General features: G+C 43.3%; 2 protein-coding genes across 3 annotated transcripts in view; one reads left to right on the top strand and one right to left on the bottom strand.

Moving 5' to 3' along the window:
- ABCC6 (ATP binding cassette subfamily C member 6) overlaps positions 1 to 15,032 on the bottom strand; it is a 28,361-nt gene extending 13,329 nt beyond the window's left edge. The window contains exons 1-18 of the mRNA XM_050906107.1: positions 15,004 to 15,032; positions 13,524 to 13,704; positions 13,043 to 13,168; positions 12,254 to 12,391; positions 11,047 to 11,172; positions 10,405 to 10,466; positions 9,474 to 9,605; positions 8,588 to 8,800; positions 7,526 to 7,703; positions 6,902 to 7,063; positions 5,213 to 5,305; positions 4,458 to 4,661; positions 3,691 to 3,837; positions 2,888 to 2,975; positions 2,517 to 2,586; positions 1,665 to 1,791; positions 1,006 to 1,182; positions 405 to 572 (exon numbers count right to left, since the gene is read on the bottom strand). Coding sequence (XP_050762064.1) covers positions 405 to 572; positions 1,006 to 1,182; positions 1,665 to 1,791; positions 2,517 to 2,586; positions 2,888 to 2,975; positions 3,691 to 3,837; positions 4,458 to 4,661; positions 5,213 to 5,305; positions 6,902 to 7,063; positions 7,526 to 7,703; positions 8,588 to 8,800; positions 9,474 to 9,605; positions 10,405 to 10,466; positions 11,047 to 11,172; positions 12,254 to 12,391; positions 13,043 to 13,168; positions 13,524 to 13,704; positions 15,004 to 15,032 — 2,421 coding nt within the window. The remainder of the gene's footprint in view (positions 1 to 404; positions 573 to 1,005; positions 1,183 to 1,664; positions 1,792 to 2,516; positions 2,587 to 2,887; positions 2,976 to 3,690; positions 3,838 to 4,457; positions 4,662 to 5,212; positions 5,306 to 6,901; positions 7,064 to 7,525; positions 7,704 to 8,587; positions 8,801 to 9,473; positions 9,606 to 10,404; positions 10,467 to 11,046; positions 11,173 to 12,253; positions 12,392 to 13,042; positions 13,169 to 13,523; positions 13,705 to 15,003) is intronic.
- A 714-nt stretch (positions 15,033 to 15,746) lies between these two features.
- The window catches only part of LOC127022426 (nodal modulator 1), a 28,104-nt gene continuing 24,202 nt past the window's right edge, over positions 15,747 to 19,648 (top strand). The window contains exons 1-7 of one of the 2 annotated variants that reach the window (XM_050906018.1): positions 15,747 to 15,881; positions 16,285 to 16,374; positions 17,670 to 17,715; positions 18,154 to 18,254; positions 18,378 to 18,484; positions 18,677 to 18,749; positions 19,292 to 19,444. In XM_050906018.1, the coding sequence (XP_050761975.1) occupies positions 15,747 to 15,881; positions 16,285 to 16,374; positions 17,670 to 17,715; positions 18,154 to 18,254; positions 18,378 to 18,484; positions 18,677 to 18,749; positions 19,292 to 19,444 (705 nt within the window). Of the gene's footprint in view, positions 15,882 to 16,284; positions 16,375 to 17,669; positions 17,716 to 18,153; positions 18,255 to 18,377; positions 18,485 to 18,676; positions 18,750 to 19,291; positions 19,445 to 19,648 lie in introns of those variants that run through there. The other variant, XM_050906019.1, reaches the window with a different exon arrangement.

The raw sequence follows: 19,648 nt of genomic DNA, 5'->3' as shown, positions 1-19,648 counted from the left end.
AAGATACAATGAGCTGGAAGAGATCAGACAGCTCTTCCTAACTATACTCGGAAGTAAATTGCAAAAAGGGAGAAGGATAATGTCAACAGAAGACCAAAGAACTATAAACTTGCTGTAGAAGTAAGGCTGGAACTAGGCATGTGGTTTGCCTGAGGATAAAGACAGTCTTTCAGGAGAACCTAACTTTTCAGTCTTCCTCCTTCTAGGTGAGATTCACTGCAGTGGACTGCAGAGGTTACCCATTCCACTTCCACTGTTGCTAACAGTAGTACCTGCTGCCACTAGCAAAAAATAATTTGGGAGCCTTTGATCAAGTGAGTAACCCACCTTACTGGAAAGGTTTCAGGGGCCCTGATAATTAGATACGTTTTGCAATCTTTTACAGTTCGGGATTTATAACACACCTTGTCCTTCAGTAAGCCGTTGGGTCCAAGAACATGGTCAAAAATGTGCTGTCCAACATGGGCATCAACAGCTGAGAGGGGGTCATCGAGTAGGTAAATTGAAGCCTTCTGGTACACGGCACGAGCAAGGTTCACTCTTTGCTTCTGCCCTCCAGATATATTTATTCCCTGTAAAAAGGTATTGACACTGTTTACTCCAAAGCTACAGCATATTTGCCAAATGTTGGCTCCATTTTACACTGAGGTTTTATGACTTCCTTATTTTTAAATCAGTGCATCTCCCTCCCTTCCTCCCTCCCTCCAAAGAGGGCTCTTGAGATGCAGAGGCAGATTCTCCTGAGCAACTCCACTCTCCTGCAAAAGAGGACTCAAGAATGACCTGGATTTGTTGATCTTTGTCTTAAGCATCTCTCATATCTCTGGTTAGGTTAACTGTCAGGAGGTGGGCTTCAGACCCCGTTAAATCATGGCCCGACTTCTCAGAAATTACCGAGTACCTGCCTCCTCCAAGTTTAGTCCTTTTGTAGGTGTTTTAAGCAGGACACCCAAAGTTGTAGCTACTCATGGAAAAGTTGGCCAAAATATAAACCTAAGCCAGTACCTTCTCTCCTATTTCACTCTTCTGCCCTGCAGGGAAGCTCTCCAAATCAGGTTGCAGTGCACAAGCGTCTATCACTCTATTGAACCATGTTTCATTCATCTCTTTCCCAAAGAGAATATTATCTTCCACTGAAGCGTTTTGTATCCAAGCTTGCTGGGGGACATAAGCTGCGGTGTCCTATAAAAATGGAAGTGGAAGAATGTTGACAATCTTTTTCATAAGCTCAACTTAACACTGTGGGAACCTGTCTTTGAAGAAAAACTCTCCCAATTAGATTTACAGAAATCTGGAATGATCATCACCATTGGCAGGTCTCAGAGGGCTTTGTAAAATACGAGTCTGCACTCTCGTTATCTGACAGAGGAGGAAACAGAGGTGCAAGTACATGACGCGATTTACCAGGATGCCACTTCAGCTCACTGTCAGAGTGGGAAATAGAATTGGATCTTTGAAGTTCTGTTCCAGTTCCCATTCCCAAGGGCCAGGCTCATCTGAGAGGTCTTAAGCACCTTCAGATAATTAAATGTGGGCTGCTACATACAGCCTTTGTTAAAATTCAGCAGTAATTGGGTTTTCATCAAGTACCTGATGCCTTGGTTAATACCTTACTGTTCCTGAAGACAGCCTAATTAGAAGCAAATGCTCCGGGGAAAATTTACCTTCATGGTCACGCAGCCGTCCGTCTTCTCCAGCTCACCAAGTAACGCTGACAGCAAGGAGGACTTTCCAGCACCCACCTGGCCAACTACAGCAAGCAAGGAGCCTCGGGGCACGGTAAGATCTATCCTATAGTGAAAAGATTAGTCTCTTATCACCTTTGAGATACGCTTTCTGAAAAGAAAATTATCAAAATTCTTGCTATTGTCTTGTAGCAATAAAAATGTACTAACTAAACCCCCTAATTTCATACTTGAGGCCTCAGTTGCACAGAGTGACTCTTCCCATCATGCTGACTTTTTGCAGCAGAACAGGAGTCATCCCTTCAAAGACACCTCCAACCATAAAGTCTTCATCCACATCCCCATCTGAGTTTCAAACCCAGATCCAAGATGCAGATCCCCACTCTGGAGATAGGCGAGCCCAAAGCACTGGATATAAAACATTCCTGAACATCAGAACTTTTCAACACTGTTTCTTCTCTAAAACTGCAATGCCTTTTGAAATAAGCATGTAGTGATGTTATATATGATATCTGCATACCATCAATTCTACTTTTTTGACTTAAATTGCTGTAATTTCATATTTGGACAAAAAAATCATGTAAAGAAAGCAGTCTCCATATATGAAGGCAACATCCATATACAGGCACCTTCCCATTTACGTGCTCACAAGCATAAAAGCAAGATTACATTTTGTCTGACTTTATAATTTTCGGAATTCAACATTAAATATGAAGCAAACTCAGAAGCCTCTAGATATTCCACACTGGTTTCACTTAGGCCCTGAGGAATTAGTTCATTCAGCATCCACCCTGACCTACAGAATTGAGATGACTAAGGGTAAGTCTGTACCTTCTAAGACAAGGAGAAGTTTCTTTGCTCCAGCAAAAAGTCCCATTTCTTATGGTGATACTTGCCTGTACTAAAATACGAGGAGAAATAAAACACTTGTAAATTCAAAGGTAGGTACAGAAACATCCCTATTTATGTGACTTTATGTTTCAGTGTGTATTTATATTACATAAAATGAACCTTAAGTGTGAAAAGAAGGGGTTAATTACCAGATTAGATTTCATTGTTAGAAATAAATAGGCCTGAGAGATAAAGAGACAGTAAGGGGCAAACATTTTTCTCTCTTGACTATGGTAGGCACCCTAAGAGTGGAAGCTGAACAATGGAAGCTACTCCTCTTATAAGACAACAATGCTAACACAAAAGCTCACCACAGTCAGAAGTGTTTCTGCTTGAGCTCTCAGGATTCAGTTCTTCCAGATTCAGAAAAGCTGCTAAGCGGCTTAAAGAAACTTTGGCCTGAAATGAAGAAGCATACAAAAGAATAAGATTTAGAGTAGAAAGGGAGCTAAAACCCAAAGTGAAGACTCAACTTGAAGACCCACTTAGAATGTTAACTAGGTGCTGTGTTGCAGATGCTGTAGGCTTGGATGGACAAATGCAGCTCTTCCTTATATTAACTGCCTTTATTTCCACTTAGCTTAGCAAAACCCCATATTCTTCCCTGTGTTTTCTCTTCTGTTCACACAGTGAAATTGGTGCTTTTGTCTCCAATTCATCCTGCAATCTTTCCAGTGATTGCTTCTGTACATGAAGAGCTGTGACAGTCCTCTTAGGGTGCAAGAGGGAAATGAATTTCCCGATTTCTTACTGGACAATGACTTGCTTTTCTCTCTGGCCTGGGCTAGCAGGAGATTTTGCTCCATCTATTCTGATTTCTGTGATTAAAAACAGAACTGGAAGCACCTCTGAGATTTAATGGTGCTTGTGATTGGCCCCAAAAGACTTAAGAGTTGTTCTTGGTGACTATTTTGTCAATATAGGAGCCTTTCTGAAAAACAATACTACAGAGTACCTTTAGCTGCAAGTCCTTGCACTTCACTGTTTCACAATAGCAATTCGCTAGCTAGCTCTGATGTTCAAAGCCCTAAGAAATCCCTACCTTTACCTGTTAATGGTGATATGTAAAAAAACACTTATGGCCAAAGAAAAAGGAACATAGCCTGCAATTAACCTGGACAGCAGCATTTATGGAGAACGGCAGGAAGGAGTACGCAGTGTTGAGAATGTTGATCAGTGTTAAAGATACAAAGGCCTTCTGAGCATCCAGGATGTGTGTGTTATCCACCAGGGTGTAGACAGCAAACATGACAAATGCAATCTGAAAGGGAGCAAAGGAAAAGCAAACCATTTGCTTCAGACAGGGAAGAGAATGGTTCAAGGGTGACAGGCCCCTTCTTAAAGACTCTGCAACCCATTTAGTTAAATGCAGGCTATCACCCATATACATGGTACCCATCCGGCAAGTATGATAGGCAAAGGTCTTGCATGTTGGTGACAAAACCAATTCTGATCATTTGACGTTTGTTCTGCTTTAAGGAAGTTTTGGTGCTGCAACCACAGCAAGGTGGAAGCACAGCTATTTCCCATTGAAAACACACATGGCTGAGCTGTAACAGCAAGTGCAAAAGTGGCTTGCGCAGCTACTGACTGTGCTATGAACTCTGTCTAGCTTGGAGGTCTCCAGGTGGTTCTTGCAAAGCAGGCTCAGTCTGCCTGGAGCACATTGCCAGACCAGATTACTTGTCCATGGAGCTGTTAGGACAGTGTAAATGTCTGTGTGGCTGATTCCACCGGGGCTCAGCAACTCCTGTGAGACCACAAACTCCTCTGGGCAGATATTATCTTTAGCTGTCCCACAGGAAAAATCTGTCCAGACAGGAGTACAAAGAGAAATGGAAGTAATAGCACATGTTTTATGTAGGAAGGTGAACCACTCACCAGGAAAGTTGATGAATGGAAAGAAGCTAGAGATGCTGAGAAGAGAATCTGAGATCTTTTTAGGGCCTGAAGTTCTTGCTTCCGGATACCAAGCACTTTCTCCATGAAGGTTTTCTCCCAGCCATACAGTTTGATTACTTTAATGTCGCTGAAAATGGCATTGGTGAGTTTGGCCCGCTCATCTTTATGTTTCATCTGGGTCTCCTGCAACAAATGTTTGAGTTTTATCATTTAATAGGTTGAATATTTAATGGTGCAATTATTCTGAAAAAACACCTTATTCCTGCCTATGAATCCTGAATAAACTTCCCTGCAGTTGAGCTGTGTATACTGTTTTGCTTATGAATCTTCCAGGCTGGGAAATATTTTACTTTTCATCTTCAGAGCTTTATTTTTACTGGCAATACATAAAAAACACAGAAAAGGTGGGCAAACAAGTAAAAGACTGAACATGCAAGAGCTTACTCTAACTTCAAGAAACTTTGCAGGCTTTGAATCCTCCTATGTGCCTTCAGACAGTCATGGTAAGCATGAATAATAAATATTAAGCCATCAATTGATGTCAAATGTTAGTGATACGCTTCAGTACAATACTAATTTCCCCCCCCAACATGCCTACTGTAATCATCAGTAGCCTTGGGTTCCATGTGATCCTTTCCTGGAAGAGCATAGCAGCCTTTAACTTAGATTCAAAAGTAGTACCCTAGCATAATTCAAGTCAGTAAACCACTTCATTTGTATGAAGCAAAATGTACCTGAAACTGACTCCTCTTCTTGGTGATCACGAAATTCAGAGGCAAAAGAAAAAGGAATACAGCAATCGAAGTCAAGGCAGATGGCCCAAGAAGCTGCCAGGAGAGAAAATGAAAGAGGAAGAACTTCTGGTGATTACTAGAAACGACTGTTTTGCATTCCCCTTGTTCACCACCTCTCTTATTTGAACTTAGGCCTAACATCCCTCATAGCTAAGGCTTTACTCTAATCTTGCCTTTGCCTTTCCTGGGAATTGTGCTCCCTGAGCACTGTGGATTGTTAACTCTCCAGGCAGGGTAACTCCTGTCATCATGCTCTGCTGAATTTATTTTTTCCCTTTTAGGAACTACATTACTGCTGAAAGCGATCCAGAAGTACGCTGACAATTCAAGTAATTTCTGTTTCTGCCCATCTATTCTTGGATGTGTTAAGGAGGACATCTTGTGGCTGGCATAAGTGAGTGACCCAAAACAAAACCAGGTTTTGTTTAAAAAACAAACCCAAACCGTCAACAAACTATTCTTGCAGCATAAATAACCCAGCTTGTCTGAATTTACATCAACTAGTGAGATGAAATGGTAGCATTATACTGTGCCACGTACTCTTGAGACAGCTCTTGGATACCAGGGTTCATAATGACTTGCATATCAAAATAGAGAGCTTGTTTCTCACGGTTTAGTTACATCTCTCTACAGACGGCTTACGTTTGCTAGAGAGGTGAGTGCTGGTATACACAGAGAGACAAAATTATTCTCTACCCAAATGGTCCATGAACACTAGCAAACAAAGTGTTAATTATGCTCCAACTACATGCAACCACATTCAGCCTGTCAACATCACTAGGAAAGGGATGATGATTTTTCAACAGTCTATACCATGGCTACTAATTTTGCAAGGTCATAATATCCTGCCAGGCACGAGGCACAGTCCATCCTGGTTAGCAAAGGAAGGTCTCAAAGGCCTCTGGAAAGCTCCTGGGAATCAATTGTCTCTCTAGTGCTCATACTTCCATTTGATGTGCTGCCAAAAACAGGGACTAAGAAATAGGGCTTTATCCTCCTGAGAAAATATCATACATTGAATTAGGGGGGAAAAAAGGATCTTTTAGATTATCATTGTTTATTTCTAATTCAGGTTTTGCTCTCTCCTTGCTAAACCCCTTGATACCTATGAAATTCAATGTATCCAATGCTCTTTTTGAATATCATATAACTTTACTTCAAACTGTTTCACTGATCTTGTGGTAATCAGGCTTCAGGATGAAGTATGTCAAGTTGCTATTTCAGACCATTCCCCTTTATGTTCGGTAACTATGCTAAGGAGCTGGAACTGGACTCTCAGCCTGCACTGGGCCACCACATTTTGGTTGAAAAGAGAAGTGACAGAGAAAAATCTGAGGCAGAAGTTTATCAGTCAGCTCAGAATAACCATACTCACAGTCTTTTCCCTAAAAGAGACTGAATGCTGAATACACAGGTGAGAAGATGAAGTGAAGGATCAGGTAAGGATTCTATACCAATAAAAATATCTTCTAAAAAGAAAAGTGAATCTACCATGCTACAGAGCTGAGAAAAATATAGCAATTTCAGGTTATTCAAACCAGCAAAGCTCTAAACAGAATTTTGAAAACTCCTTTTTCCTTTGAAACCTAGAATAGAAAGGGATTGATAAGTACTGTCATCATATTTTACCTGCCACAAGAAGACAAAGCAGATGATAATCCGAACAGGAGCAAGCCATGTCCCATTAAAATAGATAATCAGATCCATTAGCTTTTGGACATCAACAGATACCAGATTAACAATTTCACCTATTGTTGCTGCTTTCCTTGATGCATTTGACATAACTAGGATCTAGACAGGGTAGAGAAGAAAGGAAAGGCATCATCAAACAACAGCTTTGGTCCAAAAATCAAACAACTTTCTTTTCCTTATAAAGAAAGAAAAAAAAGAGAGGGAGAAAAATGTCAAATCCTAGGTACTGAAAACATGCTGTTGCCTGGGATATGTCACTTCACTTTAAGATGAATAATCTACTCCTTTCCCCAACCATAATCTACAGCATAAGAAAGTTTATGTTGCTTTTTCCTCTTTCCTTTTCTTGGCTTTTCCTTCAGAGGTAAGATCTGAAAAATAAATAGTAAAATACCTCCCACATACTGTTCAGAGATGAATATAGCACAGAGTTACATCCTAAAAGTAGTTTCTAATAACATCATCTCCCCTGATATTGTTAAGAACAATGTACCAACAATGTCATAACTACTAATGCAGGGCTAGAAAAAAATTAAGCTGAAAAGGAAGCTACAGACTCACCTTCCTGTACACAAGCCCTGTTACTGCAGTTTTCAGTCTCAACCCCAGAACAAGACACATGTACATATATCGTTGTTCAAACAGAGTCTGGAGACAAGCCAAAAGGAACATAGCGAAGGCATAGAAATAACCATGCCAGCTAGCTGCTTCTTGATCTTCAATGAACTCCAGGAAAAGGCTGCAAGACAGGAGCAAAATGTTGATAAATCCACGTAGAACTGATGAAATATCAGACACACAGAAATGCAGAAATACCAGGGACATTTCTGTATTCTCTCTGGCTGACGTTTATCAGTAAAATAGCAGAAGAGTTGGAAAAACTGCCGAGTATCCTATGTCTTATAATATCCTGATTTTTGACATTTACCCACTCTTGGTTTTGAAGCAGTCTCTGATCTCAGCATCTTCTCAGGGGAGACCTCATTTTCAGTGTTAAGGATGGCTCCTGAATTCCAGGAATTTGTCAGAAATATGCAAATTGGGAGCCATAATCTAAGGAAGTCATTGACATTTCCAGAACTTCTCTGAATCTTATTGACTAAGAAGTGATTTTGCCCTTGAAAATATACTGTAATTCAGGTTTGTGTTGTACCAACACAATCCACAAAGCATTATGTCAACTGACTAAAGAAGCTATTTAAGATGTGTAGGATGCACAGCTGTGCTCTTTATTATTAGTCAGGGAACATGGAGCCTTAAGACTACAGCAAGTGGCTGACAGCCTGTGCAAATGATGGGATATGTAGAACCATAAAATAACTCACTCCTGTTCTAGTAAAGTTGTCAAAAGGCTTAGTGCAGCCTGTCCTTTCCGCTGCTGGAATACAGCAGTGGAGAAAGTGTGCACAGCTTTAGACAGCGGTTTGGGTTTTTTTCCCACTGAGTTGACTGTAGGCTTAGCACAAATGATAATCCAGCTCTTTTCATCAGCAATAGGAGATTTCAAAAGATAAGTGTTTGTGTGTCCACCTTTGTGGGTGCTGGCATACACATCTCTCTGTGAGCTCATGCACACAGCAATCTTGTACATGTGATAGAAATACATTATAAATACGCACATACCTCAGTAACTTTGGGATGGAGAACAAGAAGACATCACAGATAACTAAGCAGACAGTGCTGAGGAGGAAATAGGTTCCAAACATGCTCCAAAATGCTTTCAGTAAGGGCCCGCTCTGACTGTGCTCTGATTGCAGTAGAACCTCTGTCTCTTCAGCTTCTGCTACGCCAGTTTCACTCTTCTGATCCTTTTTAAATGCAGCAGACTCCATTTTTCTAAAGAAAGAAACAATGAGAAAGCTAGCTGCAATTGGAGAAAGCTAGCTGCAATTGGAGAAAGCTAGCTGCAATTGGAGAAAGCTAGCTGCAATTGGAGAAAGCTAGCCGCAATTGGAGAAAGCTTGGGGATCTTGTGCTTTCAAAAAATCATTAAATATCTCACACTGGGTCTCATGCCATGTCCAGTATAAATGCTCATCAAAAAATGGTCCCTCTCACAAAAACCTTACAGTTCCATGCTTCCAGGAATGGAAAGATGTTCTCCAGCAGATTTCAACACTTAAAATCAAATTTTGCACAAAGGAACTTACTCACTGAGCGCTCACCCACTGAAGAGTAAAGACCTCCAAGTTTTCATAGCAGAGCATTACTTGGACCATTTTATGTACGCTATCCTTTTCTTCTTCTTGTTTAATGGACAAATAATTCAGTGGGATTCAATCTTTCAACCATTCTCTGTCCAGATAGGAAGCACTTGGCAGAGCTTACGTTCAGAGCCTGAATATGTGCTGAAGCAGTCTGTCTAGCACTCTGTGGGGAATGGAGGGGATTAAAGCCTGTTCTGAGATGGCACACCAGCATCTGTGAGCCTATTTGTTTATATACTCTAGAAGCAAGAGAGAAACTGCTTAGCTGAGTCCATGACACACTCTCTAGATCAAGTACTCACTGCTGGGTTCTGCTATGACACTTCTTCCATTCTCTTTCGGCCCAGGCAACAATTTCTTCAGAGGAGTCCTCTTTCCTCACTGCCCACAAGTCATCCACCCCCAAGGACTGCTGACAGCCTTTCCAGAGAAGCCTGGAGAACACACAGACTGCTGTAAGGTAAGCATAGAAGGGTTTGTTGTGCATGTAACACTTTCAGAACAGATGGGCTTTAAGTTAGTGCACCACAGTGAGCACATAGAGACTTACTTACATAAAACACTACTTGGGACTATCCTTTCCCAGAATAAATATGAATGTTCAGGAACAGCAGTTTTGCTTCAAATTCCTATGCTATCGTCTGTCAACATAATGAGGATTTGCCAGTAAGCACTAATTTCTAGCCATACTGAGAGTTGGGTCTTGGGCAGTGGGCGACAAAGTTCAGTTTAACTTACTCTGTGGCTCAGTGAAACACAGATGAGGCCTTATCATGGTGGACATTAGGCCCAAGGTATATACTCATTTTACTTCTGAATGCTAAGCAGCAGGCTGGGCCAATGTCCTCATTCACTATTTTCCCCTTGCCCAGCATTTGTTTCAGGAAGGTCTGGCAGGCAGATAGGGCTGTGGTTGGTGTACAGTGATCTTTTGAGATGGCTGAGGTCTATTTCAAGATTGGGAGGGCACTGGAAGGGTAGCTGGAAGGGGGAAGAGAATTATCTAGAATCACAAATTTATGTTTTGAACTACTTTGAGAAAAGGAAGTTAAATTGCATAATTCGATCTTGTGAGAATACCTGAAGTCCCCAGAGAAAGACTTTAAATCCTCACTGCATGAGCTAACTTGGGGGCTGAGATATTTCCTACTGGCTGTCATCTATACCCTCTCTTATGCTGCTGGCTTTTGCTGATATTCTAGCAAAAACACGTCTTTTTCTGTGTTTTCTTACCCAGAGAACCACCAGTATGTGATTTTGGAAAGAAAAGAGGTGCTGGCTTCTGGACACTGATTCTGATGGGAGGAAAAACATGGGTGATATTTACATACAGAAAAGGGCATATGTCAGATGAATATAATCCCCTTCTGTGCTTCCCCAGGAAAAGCAATCAAAAAGTTACACACCCCCCATTCATTGACCCTTAAAGTGTAAATGTATTTTGGAGGATCAGTGGGATCAGGAGACTTTGGAGAATTAGACTTTGAATAATGTCTCAGATGGAGGAACAAAGAATATCATTCTTAATACCCAAAGACATTTATTTTCTGAAGCACCGAGCTCTGCCATACTCATACCTCAAACAGAGTACTGCTGCACAGGAGAGCATGGGGAAGCAGTATGAGCCCTATCTACTGGTTTCAATGAAAATAAACATGAGTATGGGTAGAAGAGGTTTTTAGTTTTTCAAAACATACATAGAGAGAGAGTACTGTTATCCCAAATTCTGCCAGTTACCTTTTAAAACAGTCAGCCTTTAGACAGAATGATGCATCTTACATCTCCCAGATACTCATGTTCCTGTGTATCCCCAAAAATTTAAATTCCTGTTTGAGCAATGAAGCAATGCGTTATGAAAAGCTACGTTATACTTACAGGATTGTTGACAGCTTTAGAGAAGAAGGGAGGGTGATCAACTAAGCAGAATAACACAAGTTCTCCTAGCACCAGGCTAACATAAAGGTAAGTTGTAACGTGGTGGAAATGGTCTTCCAGGAAGCCCTATGAAACAGAATACTGTTGAGAATGAGGTAAGAACCTTCACATGAAATCAGTGGAGAAAGATGGCTTCTCATGTTCTACCAGCCATAAGCTCTGAGTTTTGGTTCGAAGCATGAGGTGCATTTATTTAAACTGGAGTTACGTAGAGCTACTTAAATAGATAACTCCTGAAACTGGAATATCAGAAAACACTAAATAATGGACATATTTATTATTTATAGTGATGGTTTTATCATGAGGCTTCATAGCAGTCTAGTCAAGTCAGATGTCCCCATTGCATCATTATTCAGGGAACTTCGGGTGCTCTGAGGGATAGAAGCTCCTTGCTCACCTAGTGGGATGAGTTGTTGATATAATAAAGCAGCTGCCAGGTTTTATTATAAATGGTGTGTCTAAGGGGCTCCATGAAGGGCGCTCTAATTAATTTTGTGAATGAGAAAGAGAAAAACCAAGGAAAAAGTCTGACTATTTTTGAAACTGTATTTTGGTAACAAGAAGTGGCAAAGTGTTATTTCTACAAGAGGCCTGCTGCCCGAGTGTCATTCAACACAGCAGGAACAAGCAAGTTCCCAACTGTCTTTTGTTTAGTGACCACATATTTTTCCCCTATTACTTAAACACACAGGTAACATAAACTTTTGTTTATTCCTTGTTGTGATGGAAAGGTACGACTGTTCACCTGAGGAAAACGGCCACTGACAGTAAGTCTCAGTTGTGTAAACCCAGCCAGCACACCTCCACAAATAAACATTCACCACAAATATCCAAATAATAAAAATGTATAATATATCAACATATTTATGCTGATACAAAACCTGGCATAAGGCCAGTTTTTAGTGACAGCGTTTATGTTCATTTTTCTTTTATTCATATATGAAGTCTGCCGAGCTCTCAGAAAACCACACTGTCTACACTGAAAGGGATCACATGGATGGAGATGACAAAGTGTCATCAATCACTTTTCTCAGCACATATCGTGAGAGGAATTTGGTTCTCCACCTCACAATCAATGAGGCAAAAAGAGCCCTGTTGTTTAGAGACTTCATACCCTTGCACGTTAAAGATACTTGATTTCACTTACTCTTTCCAGGGCATGTTGGACTTTGGAACTAAACATCACAACTGCAGCCATGAATGAGAGCAGCCAGTAAATCAACAGGATGCCTGAAGACTGGATGCCCATCATTCTTTCCACCTGGGTAAGGAACATGGCAAGGATCTGTGAGGAAGTACAAATTTGTTCAAATAAATAGCTGGTAATGGAATGCCAAACATTATTATCAAATTAACAGATACAATAGAGATAAATCAGTTAGTTTCTTGCCCAAACATTTCAAGATGTTCAGAGCCACAGTATTGTTCCTAAAAAGCTAAAACTGAAAAACATGATGGGCAATTTTGCATGCAAGAATGTCTCTCCAGAAAGGGCAAATAATAAAACTACAAGTGGGCCAACAGGCTGGGAGGATCTAGGCTATCAAGACACAATGACAAAAGGGGAGGATAAGCATTTAGGTTGAACAGAAATCCTATTTCATTCTAAACCATACTAAATCGCATACCATGGTTATGAGAAACTAGATCTTGTCTTGTAATTGTGAGACCTCTTTCTAAACACTACTGCTACCTCCGCTCTTGCGAGATGTACTCTGCCCACAGGGCTCTATGCTGTAGCTGTAGACCCAGTGGTCTGCCCCAACTCCAAAGCCCTGCTGCATCACACAGCAGAAACTCACAAAGCGTGTCTCCAGCCTTCTACTCCCCATCGGCTACCTTTGTGCTCAAAGATACTGAGAAACATGGGAAATACAATATCCGCCCCAGGAGGGCTAAGCTGGGCCACATGTAGACAAAACAAAGGAAGAATTACCATTGTGATTCCCACCACGGCAGGGCTAATGAGGAATGCTGGAGCCCGTGGGATTCCTTGGCTTATTTCCCACAGTACAAAGAAGACTTTAGAAAAACACAGTATTACCAGGATGAATCCAAGGACCTGGGGCAGAGACAGCAAACATGTTGGAGTGGACTGAAATGGTGCTGGGACGATCTACTGAACTGAATGCTCCAAGCAGCCCGGGCGGTAAGACTGGAGAGGTGGAAGAGCAGGTTTGGAATACAGAGCGTTATGGGAAGCAGTGGGGAACTGAATGGAAGTACAAGGGAGAAAATCTTATGACAGTTGTTCCTAAAACTTTACTTGATTTATACTGACCTGACTTTACCTGAGTGAGTAAATGTCAAAGCAAACACAGAGATGGATCACCAGAAGAGTTAATGATTTAGAAAAATTAAGTTCTGCATCAAAGTTGTGATAATGTTAGGATCAAACCCCCATCCTCCACCCTTACCATTTTGGTTTTGAAGATGTGGGACATCCTGATATAGCCTTTGTTTTTGTGTCGAAGATACAAATAGTAGAAAGGAAAACAGATCCAAAGATAGGCACAAGGGATCCAAGCAATGACTGTACTCTCAAAGCACCAGGTAAATCTTGGGGTGTTTGTATACCATGTCTGGTTCCAGTCCTGTCACAGAATCAACACAGAAGTGAAACAGTACAGCTAAGCTAATGCAAGTTGCTAATGCTACAACTGAGATCTACTATAATGTTAGAGGAACTTGATTTAGGGTTTCAAATGTAAAAAACATTTGGCAACAGAGGGGCTGCTGGAGAATAGTAAGGTGTGACAGGGGAGGGAGTACTCAGCAGTTGCATTTTGGAGGGAATGGAAGTAGACAGAGAGGGGGAAAAAAGGTTGGAAAAGTGAAAGATGCCAAAGAAAGGACATAATGTATCAAAACTAAAGAGAAAAAAAGAGAGGAAACTTAAGTTATTGAATGTGGAATGAGAAAAATAATTTGGGAATGAAAAAGATTATTGGCATTTGGGAACCATCAGAATAGTCAGTAGGGAATGACCGGTGAAATGGAGATTAGGAGGAAAGAAGTGTCCTAGTGCATAAACTGCATCCCAACTGCATTTCCTCAGCTGTATTTATAATCCACTTGTAATTTTTTTGACTGAACAAACAGTTGGATCTCATCTACTAACATAATAATACTAAAAATACAGCAACTGTAGATGAACAGGCAAGCGTATTTTTTCTTCAGCAGCTTGTGGAGGTCGTTTGAGTCCTTTATGTGGAGGGTACGATGCAAAGCAAGGCTAGGGGAAAGGAATCACTTGACGAAAAGAGGAAGCAGATAAACTCCCATAATAATTTGTGAGCCGTTATCAACCTTCAGGATGGAAATCCACGTGAGTCTGGACTGATCACCTCATTAGAGCCCTTTCAAAGGTATTTCTGTAGTGGGTCATTCAGCAGATACTTTCCGAAGACAATAAAGGGACTAATTTCAATATCCTTCCAGCGCTGCAGCCAGACCGCACGCTCGCACGCAACTCTCACCAAATTTACTGTAACTGGATAAAGCCTTGGGCTGTCCTCCATTTGGGTGAAAACTTGTCCCTGGGAGGCAAAGTCCATAACACCAGCAACCTCTGATGGAAATACACTTCACCGCTTACAGCGTGTCAGCCGCCTTACTCAAATACCGCTGGCAACTGCTACCCGGCAGGAGGGTCCGTGGGTACTCGGGCGGTGCTGCCCCGCGGAGCGGCTCTCCCGGCCCCACGCAGGAGGAACCCGCGCACCCCGCGGCCGGGCCGAGGCTGGCCGCCGCCCCCGCCCACTCCCTTCGCTCGCACCGCGGGCTGCTCTGTGCGGGCCAGGCTCTGACAGGGCCTCTGAAGGGGCGGCCCGGCAGCGGGACGGTGCCGCGGCGCTCGCTCGCTCACTCACCCAGAGCCCGGCGGAGCCCTCCGGGGAGCCGCACAGCGCACCGCCCGCCACCATGGCTCCCGCCGAGCCGCCCGCGGAGGTGGCGGGCGGGGCGTCGCGGCTCGGCAGCCAGCGGGGGCGGGCTGCCTGTGGCCCCGGACCCTACGCTCGGTGCTCTGGGGCGCAGCTCAGCGCCGGCGGGACAGGCGTTTCCTCTCCGAGAGCGGCCGAGAGCCCCGTTCCCGCCGGGCGTGTGGGGGACTGGCGGGAGCCCCGGAGCGCCCCGTCCCGTCCCGGCTGGGGGCGGCGGGAGGTGCCGCGGGGGCAGCGGGCAAAGTCCGGCCGGGAGCTCCTCGGGGACACGTCTGGCTTTGTGCAGCCCGGCAGCAGGAGCGCGCCGATCGGAGCCCCCCGGCAGCGGGATGGGGCAGGGGCCGAGGGCTCCCGCGCCTCTCCCCGCCTCAGCCCCGGCGGGCAGGCGGGTAGCCAGCGGGGCGCCGTGTCGCCTCGCCGGGGGCAGCGGCGCGTTGCATCACACGGGAGCGGCACGAACGAACTAGGAGGAATCCCCAGGGAGGGACCCGTGAAGGCAGTGTGTGTGAGGGTCTCGGTGAGGGTTTCGCAGCGCGCTGTGGAGGAGCGGCGGCGGAGCCGGGACAGCCCGCGGCGAGGAGCGGGCCCGCAGCCCGCCGGGCCGACAGGGGGCAGCACCCGCCGGCCCGGCCCAGCTCGGCTCTTCCGGCAGCGCGGCGGGCGTCGCTGAGTCAGGGAGGCGGCGGCAGCGGCGGGATGCGGGCCTGGGCGGCGGCGGCGGCGCTGGTCTGCGCGGTGTGCTGCGCCCTGGCGCGGGGCTCCGAGGACATCGTCGTGGGCTGCGGCGGCTTCGTCAAGTCCGACGTGGAGATCAACTACTCCCTGATCGAGGTGGGCGCCGCCGCCCCTCCCCTCAGCCGGCCGGGGCTGGCACAGGGCGCCTGGTGGCCCTCGCACCCTGTTCTCTGCCCGGCTGTGAGGGCTCGGCCTGGGGGTCTGGCTGCGCGGCGTGACTTAAGCCCTTTTGCCCTGGCTGCTGTTTTGAGTTGGCTGTGGTTGCGGCGTGGTTTCGGTTGAAGTGGGGCTCTTCAAGCGTTTTCTTGCGAGGCCGGGACTGAACTCTGCCTGCTTTCCCTGGCAGATTGTAGTCTTCTTGCAATAAACCTTTCCCCTGTTACTCCCTGGGGACACGCGGGTGCTGCTGTGTAAAAGCACTTGGTTAGAGAATAGCTGGTTCCTGCTTTGCTCGCGTTTTTTAAAGTATCTTTTTGTCTTTTTTGTTTGTTTCTTTTAGATTAAGTTATATACAAAACATGGTACTCTGAAATACCAGACAGATTGCGCTCCAAACAATGGGTATTTCATGATTCCCCTCTATGATAAGGTAAGAAACTGAAATACTAGTGCTGTCTCCTCTATGCTGGAGGCAGGAGCTGCCTCCACGTTCCGATCTGCTGGCAGATTAAACATCAGGACAACACCCACCCATGAAACATTTGAATCAGGGCATAATCTAGTTTGTTTTGGGCCAAACTTTCAACTGTTTCTTTTTGTAATACAACTATTTTATTTCTCAGTGCTAAGTATTATCATGAGAAAAGCCAGGTAACTCTAGCTGCAGTGTTGCACTTGTGCTATTTATCTGAATGACTGCAGCGTTGGGAGCCTGAGTTACTGCCAACAACCGTGTGCTAGCAGCTGTACAAATACTGCACAAAAAGTACAGGTTCCTACAGAATACAGATAAAGCTTTCAGTTATCTACCTATAGAAATGAAAATAAATCTGTATGAGAATGTGTTTTGGTATGACTGAATTGAAAATAACTTGATTGACTAATTGCAAGTATTAAAAGTGTCTTAAGAAAATAACGATACAGGAAGCTCAGAATGTATCAGAAGTTTGATGTCTGTTTAGACTGGAAAGATGTTTACATTCAAATTAAATACAAGCTGGCCTCAGATGGTCGAATTGTTTTGCTCTTTTGAGGAGCTAGTTAACTTAGGGACAGAAATTGAATCATAGAATGGTTTGGGTTGGAAGGAACTTTTAGAGGTCATCTAGTCCAACCGCCAAATAAATCCTTCCCTTTCCAGTGTAAGAATGTAAGATGCTTTCTGATCTCAGTGATTTCATTCTTAGGTCTTTGAGCCTTTTCATGAATGAACATCAGAACGTATGTGGCAGAACATATGTGGTGCCGACTGATTTAAAGAGGATCTCTGTGTAGATTAATACCCTTTTGGTGCAGAGCTTTTAATAGGATTGAAATTTTGTCATCCCATGTTTGGGCAGAATGGTTCAGTAGGACCTCCTAGTGGAAATACTAAAGGCTGATTTAGAGCACATCTGTTGAGGCAGGTAGAGATAGATTTGAACACTTTCTAACACTGAGCTGCTTGAACATGAGCCAGGCTTGGTCTGGAAGCGGTATAAACAAGATGATACTTAATTTTTGCTCTTAGCTGGCTGGATGTGAGCCCAGCATCGCAGGCTGTCTGGGTAGGTATTGCCGCTTCTTTGGACAGAGTATCTTAGGTAGGAGGAAAGGAGAATGGGACACTTGAGTCTTGTGTTACTCTCTGCAGCATGATGCTTGTGTTCTGACTTTTTTTTTTTTCATCCTTTAGCTAAATTGAATTTCGATCAGTGAAGACAGTTATTGCTTTTTTATTTTTAGGGGGATTTCATTCTTAAAATTGAGCCTCCCCTAGGGTGGAGTTTCGGTAAGTGCTCATATGTCTTCTTACAATAGGACAGCGTATCTGCAATGTGGGACTTAACTATCTCTAACTTGCAGTTGGCAGGGGAAATGAAGTGCTTTTCAAAAGAGATAAGCTCTACTGTATGGTTTTAATAACTAAAATGTACTTACTGTACCACAGGAAAATAAAGCTATAAGGTAGACACTGACAAAGTAACCCGTGGACTGATTTGAAGGAATGTGGGTTTTTGACAGAAATGGCTGCAACGGGAGGGGGAAGGAGGATTTTCAACATCAGGATTTGTGGGTGCTTTAACTTTGCTGAGGCAAGACTTCCAGAGCAACACTTGTGTGCTTGAGTTAATGCATTTCTGTGAGAGTTTTGCAAAGCTAAAGTAGAATTGCTTCATGATTGCTCTCTCACTAACTACCATGCTGTTTCGTTGTTCTTCCCCTCCAGAACCAACCAGTGTAGACATCCATGTGGATGGCATTAATGACGTTTGCACAAAGGGAGGTGATATTAACTTTGTGTTCACAGGGTTTTCTGTGAACGGAAAGGTTAGACTTCTTTATCTTTACTTATTCCGTCTTAAGCTAATTCTGCCTTCATAAAAACGTTCTACTTCAGCTCTGCAAGTTATTTTTATCCATTTATACTCTGGTTTCTTTTCATTTTGACAGGTTCTCAGCAAAGGTCAGACATTAGGTCCTGCTGGAGTCCAGGTTGTACTGAGAAATGCTGGCGGTGACATAAACATACAAGCAACTATTACACAACCTGGAGGAAAGTGAGTGTGGGTGGTGCATGCTTAATTAATCTGTTCATTTACATAAGATTCTTTCAATTCTGCCATATCGACTGGGATTATAGTAGTTCTGAAATATTTTTTCTAACATGTGCATAGAGTCTGAATTGTTTTTCTGTAAACAAATGTTTATGATTATTTCTGAAGAGACGTAACCCCTGTCTTGCCTTACAGGTTTGCTTTCTTTAAAGTGCTTCCTGGCGAATATGAAATCTTTGCGTCTCATCCTACCTGGATGTTGAAAGAGGTTAGAAGCTTACAAAAGTTCTGGTTTACCTGTTTAGTGAGGGCGGATCTGCTAGACCTTGTCTTGATCAGCTAGTGTGAGGAAGGGTTTTTGTGAGTGGACAAGATTAATGGAGTTTTCATAAATTTAATTTAGGTAGTCAAGAAACTACCTCGTGCAGGCCTAGTTTGGAGATAGTGGAGCCAGCCAGGGAAGGACTGGCAAATGAGCTCTTGCTTTCGGTCTTCTAATCCTATACATTTTGCAGGAGCTTGAATATTGTAGCAGATGCTCTAATCCTTCCTTCTCAGACTGCTTGCTTTCTGAGGAGCGCTGAGATCCTGACCAATTCCTAAATCAGTAAAACAGGAAAAACACTGTTTTGGAAGGTATCTTTGCTTTAGTGTCTTTATGTTTTGAATAGCCTGTGGACCCTCTTTGAGTACCGCTGCTCTGGCCTCTGTTTCTGTTGTTGAATATACAGCTTCTGATTGTTATTTAGGTGCTGTAAATGAGATCTAATGCCTACTTTTGATGAAAATGTATGTGTTTCTGTATTTCAGTCAAATACAGTGGTACGAGTGACGAGTTCTAATGCTTATGCTGCTAGCCCTCTGATTGTTGCAGGCTACAATGTTTCTGGGTCAGTAAGGAGTGATGGAGAACCAATGAAAGGGGTCATGTTTCTCCTTTTCTCTTCTTCGGTCGCTAAAGAGGTAATGGTGTGTTAGTACCTTTTCAATATGAGTATGGACATAAATAAGAAGCAGCTAAATAGCTTCTAGATTCATATTGCCCTGATACTCATCTCTGTCCTTCATTGAGCTTGGCTTATAGAAAACATAAACTGTACAACTCCTCAAGCTGTATTTTTTGTTTGTTTTTTTTTTAGGTTTTTTTTTTTTTCCCAACAAGGCCAT

The sequence above is a fragment of the Gymnogyps californianus genome, chromosome 15, assembly GCF_018139145.2.
Source record: "Gymnogyps californianus isolate 813 chromosome 15, ASM1813914v2, whole genome shotgun sequence".
NCBI lineage: Eukaryota > Metazoa > Chordata > Aves > Accipitriformes > Cathartidae > Gymnogyps > Gymnogyps californianus.
This window is presented reverse-complemented; position numbering and strand designations above follow the sequence as displayed.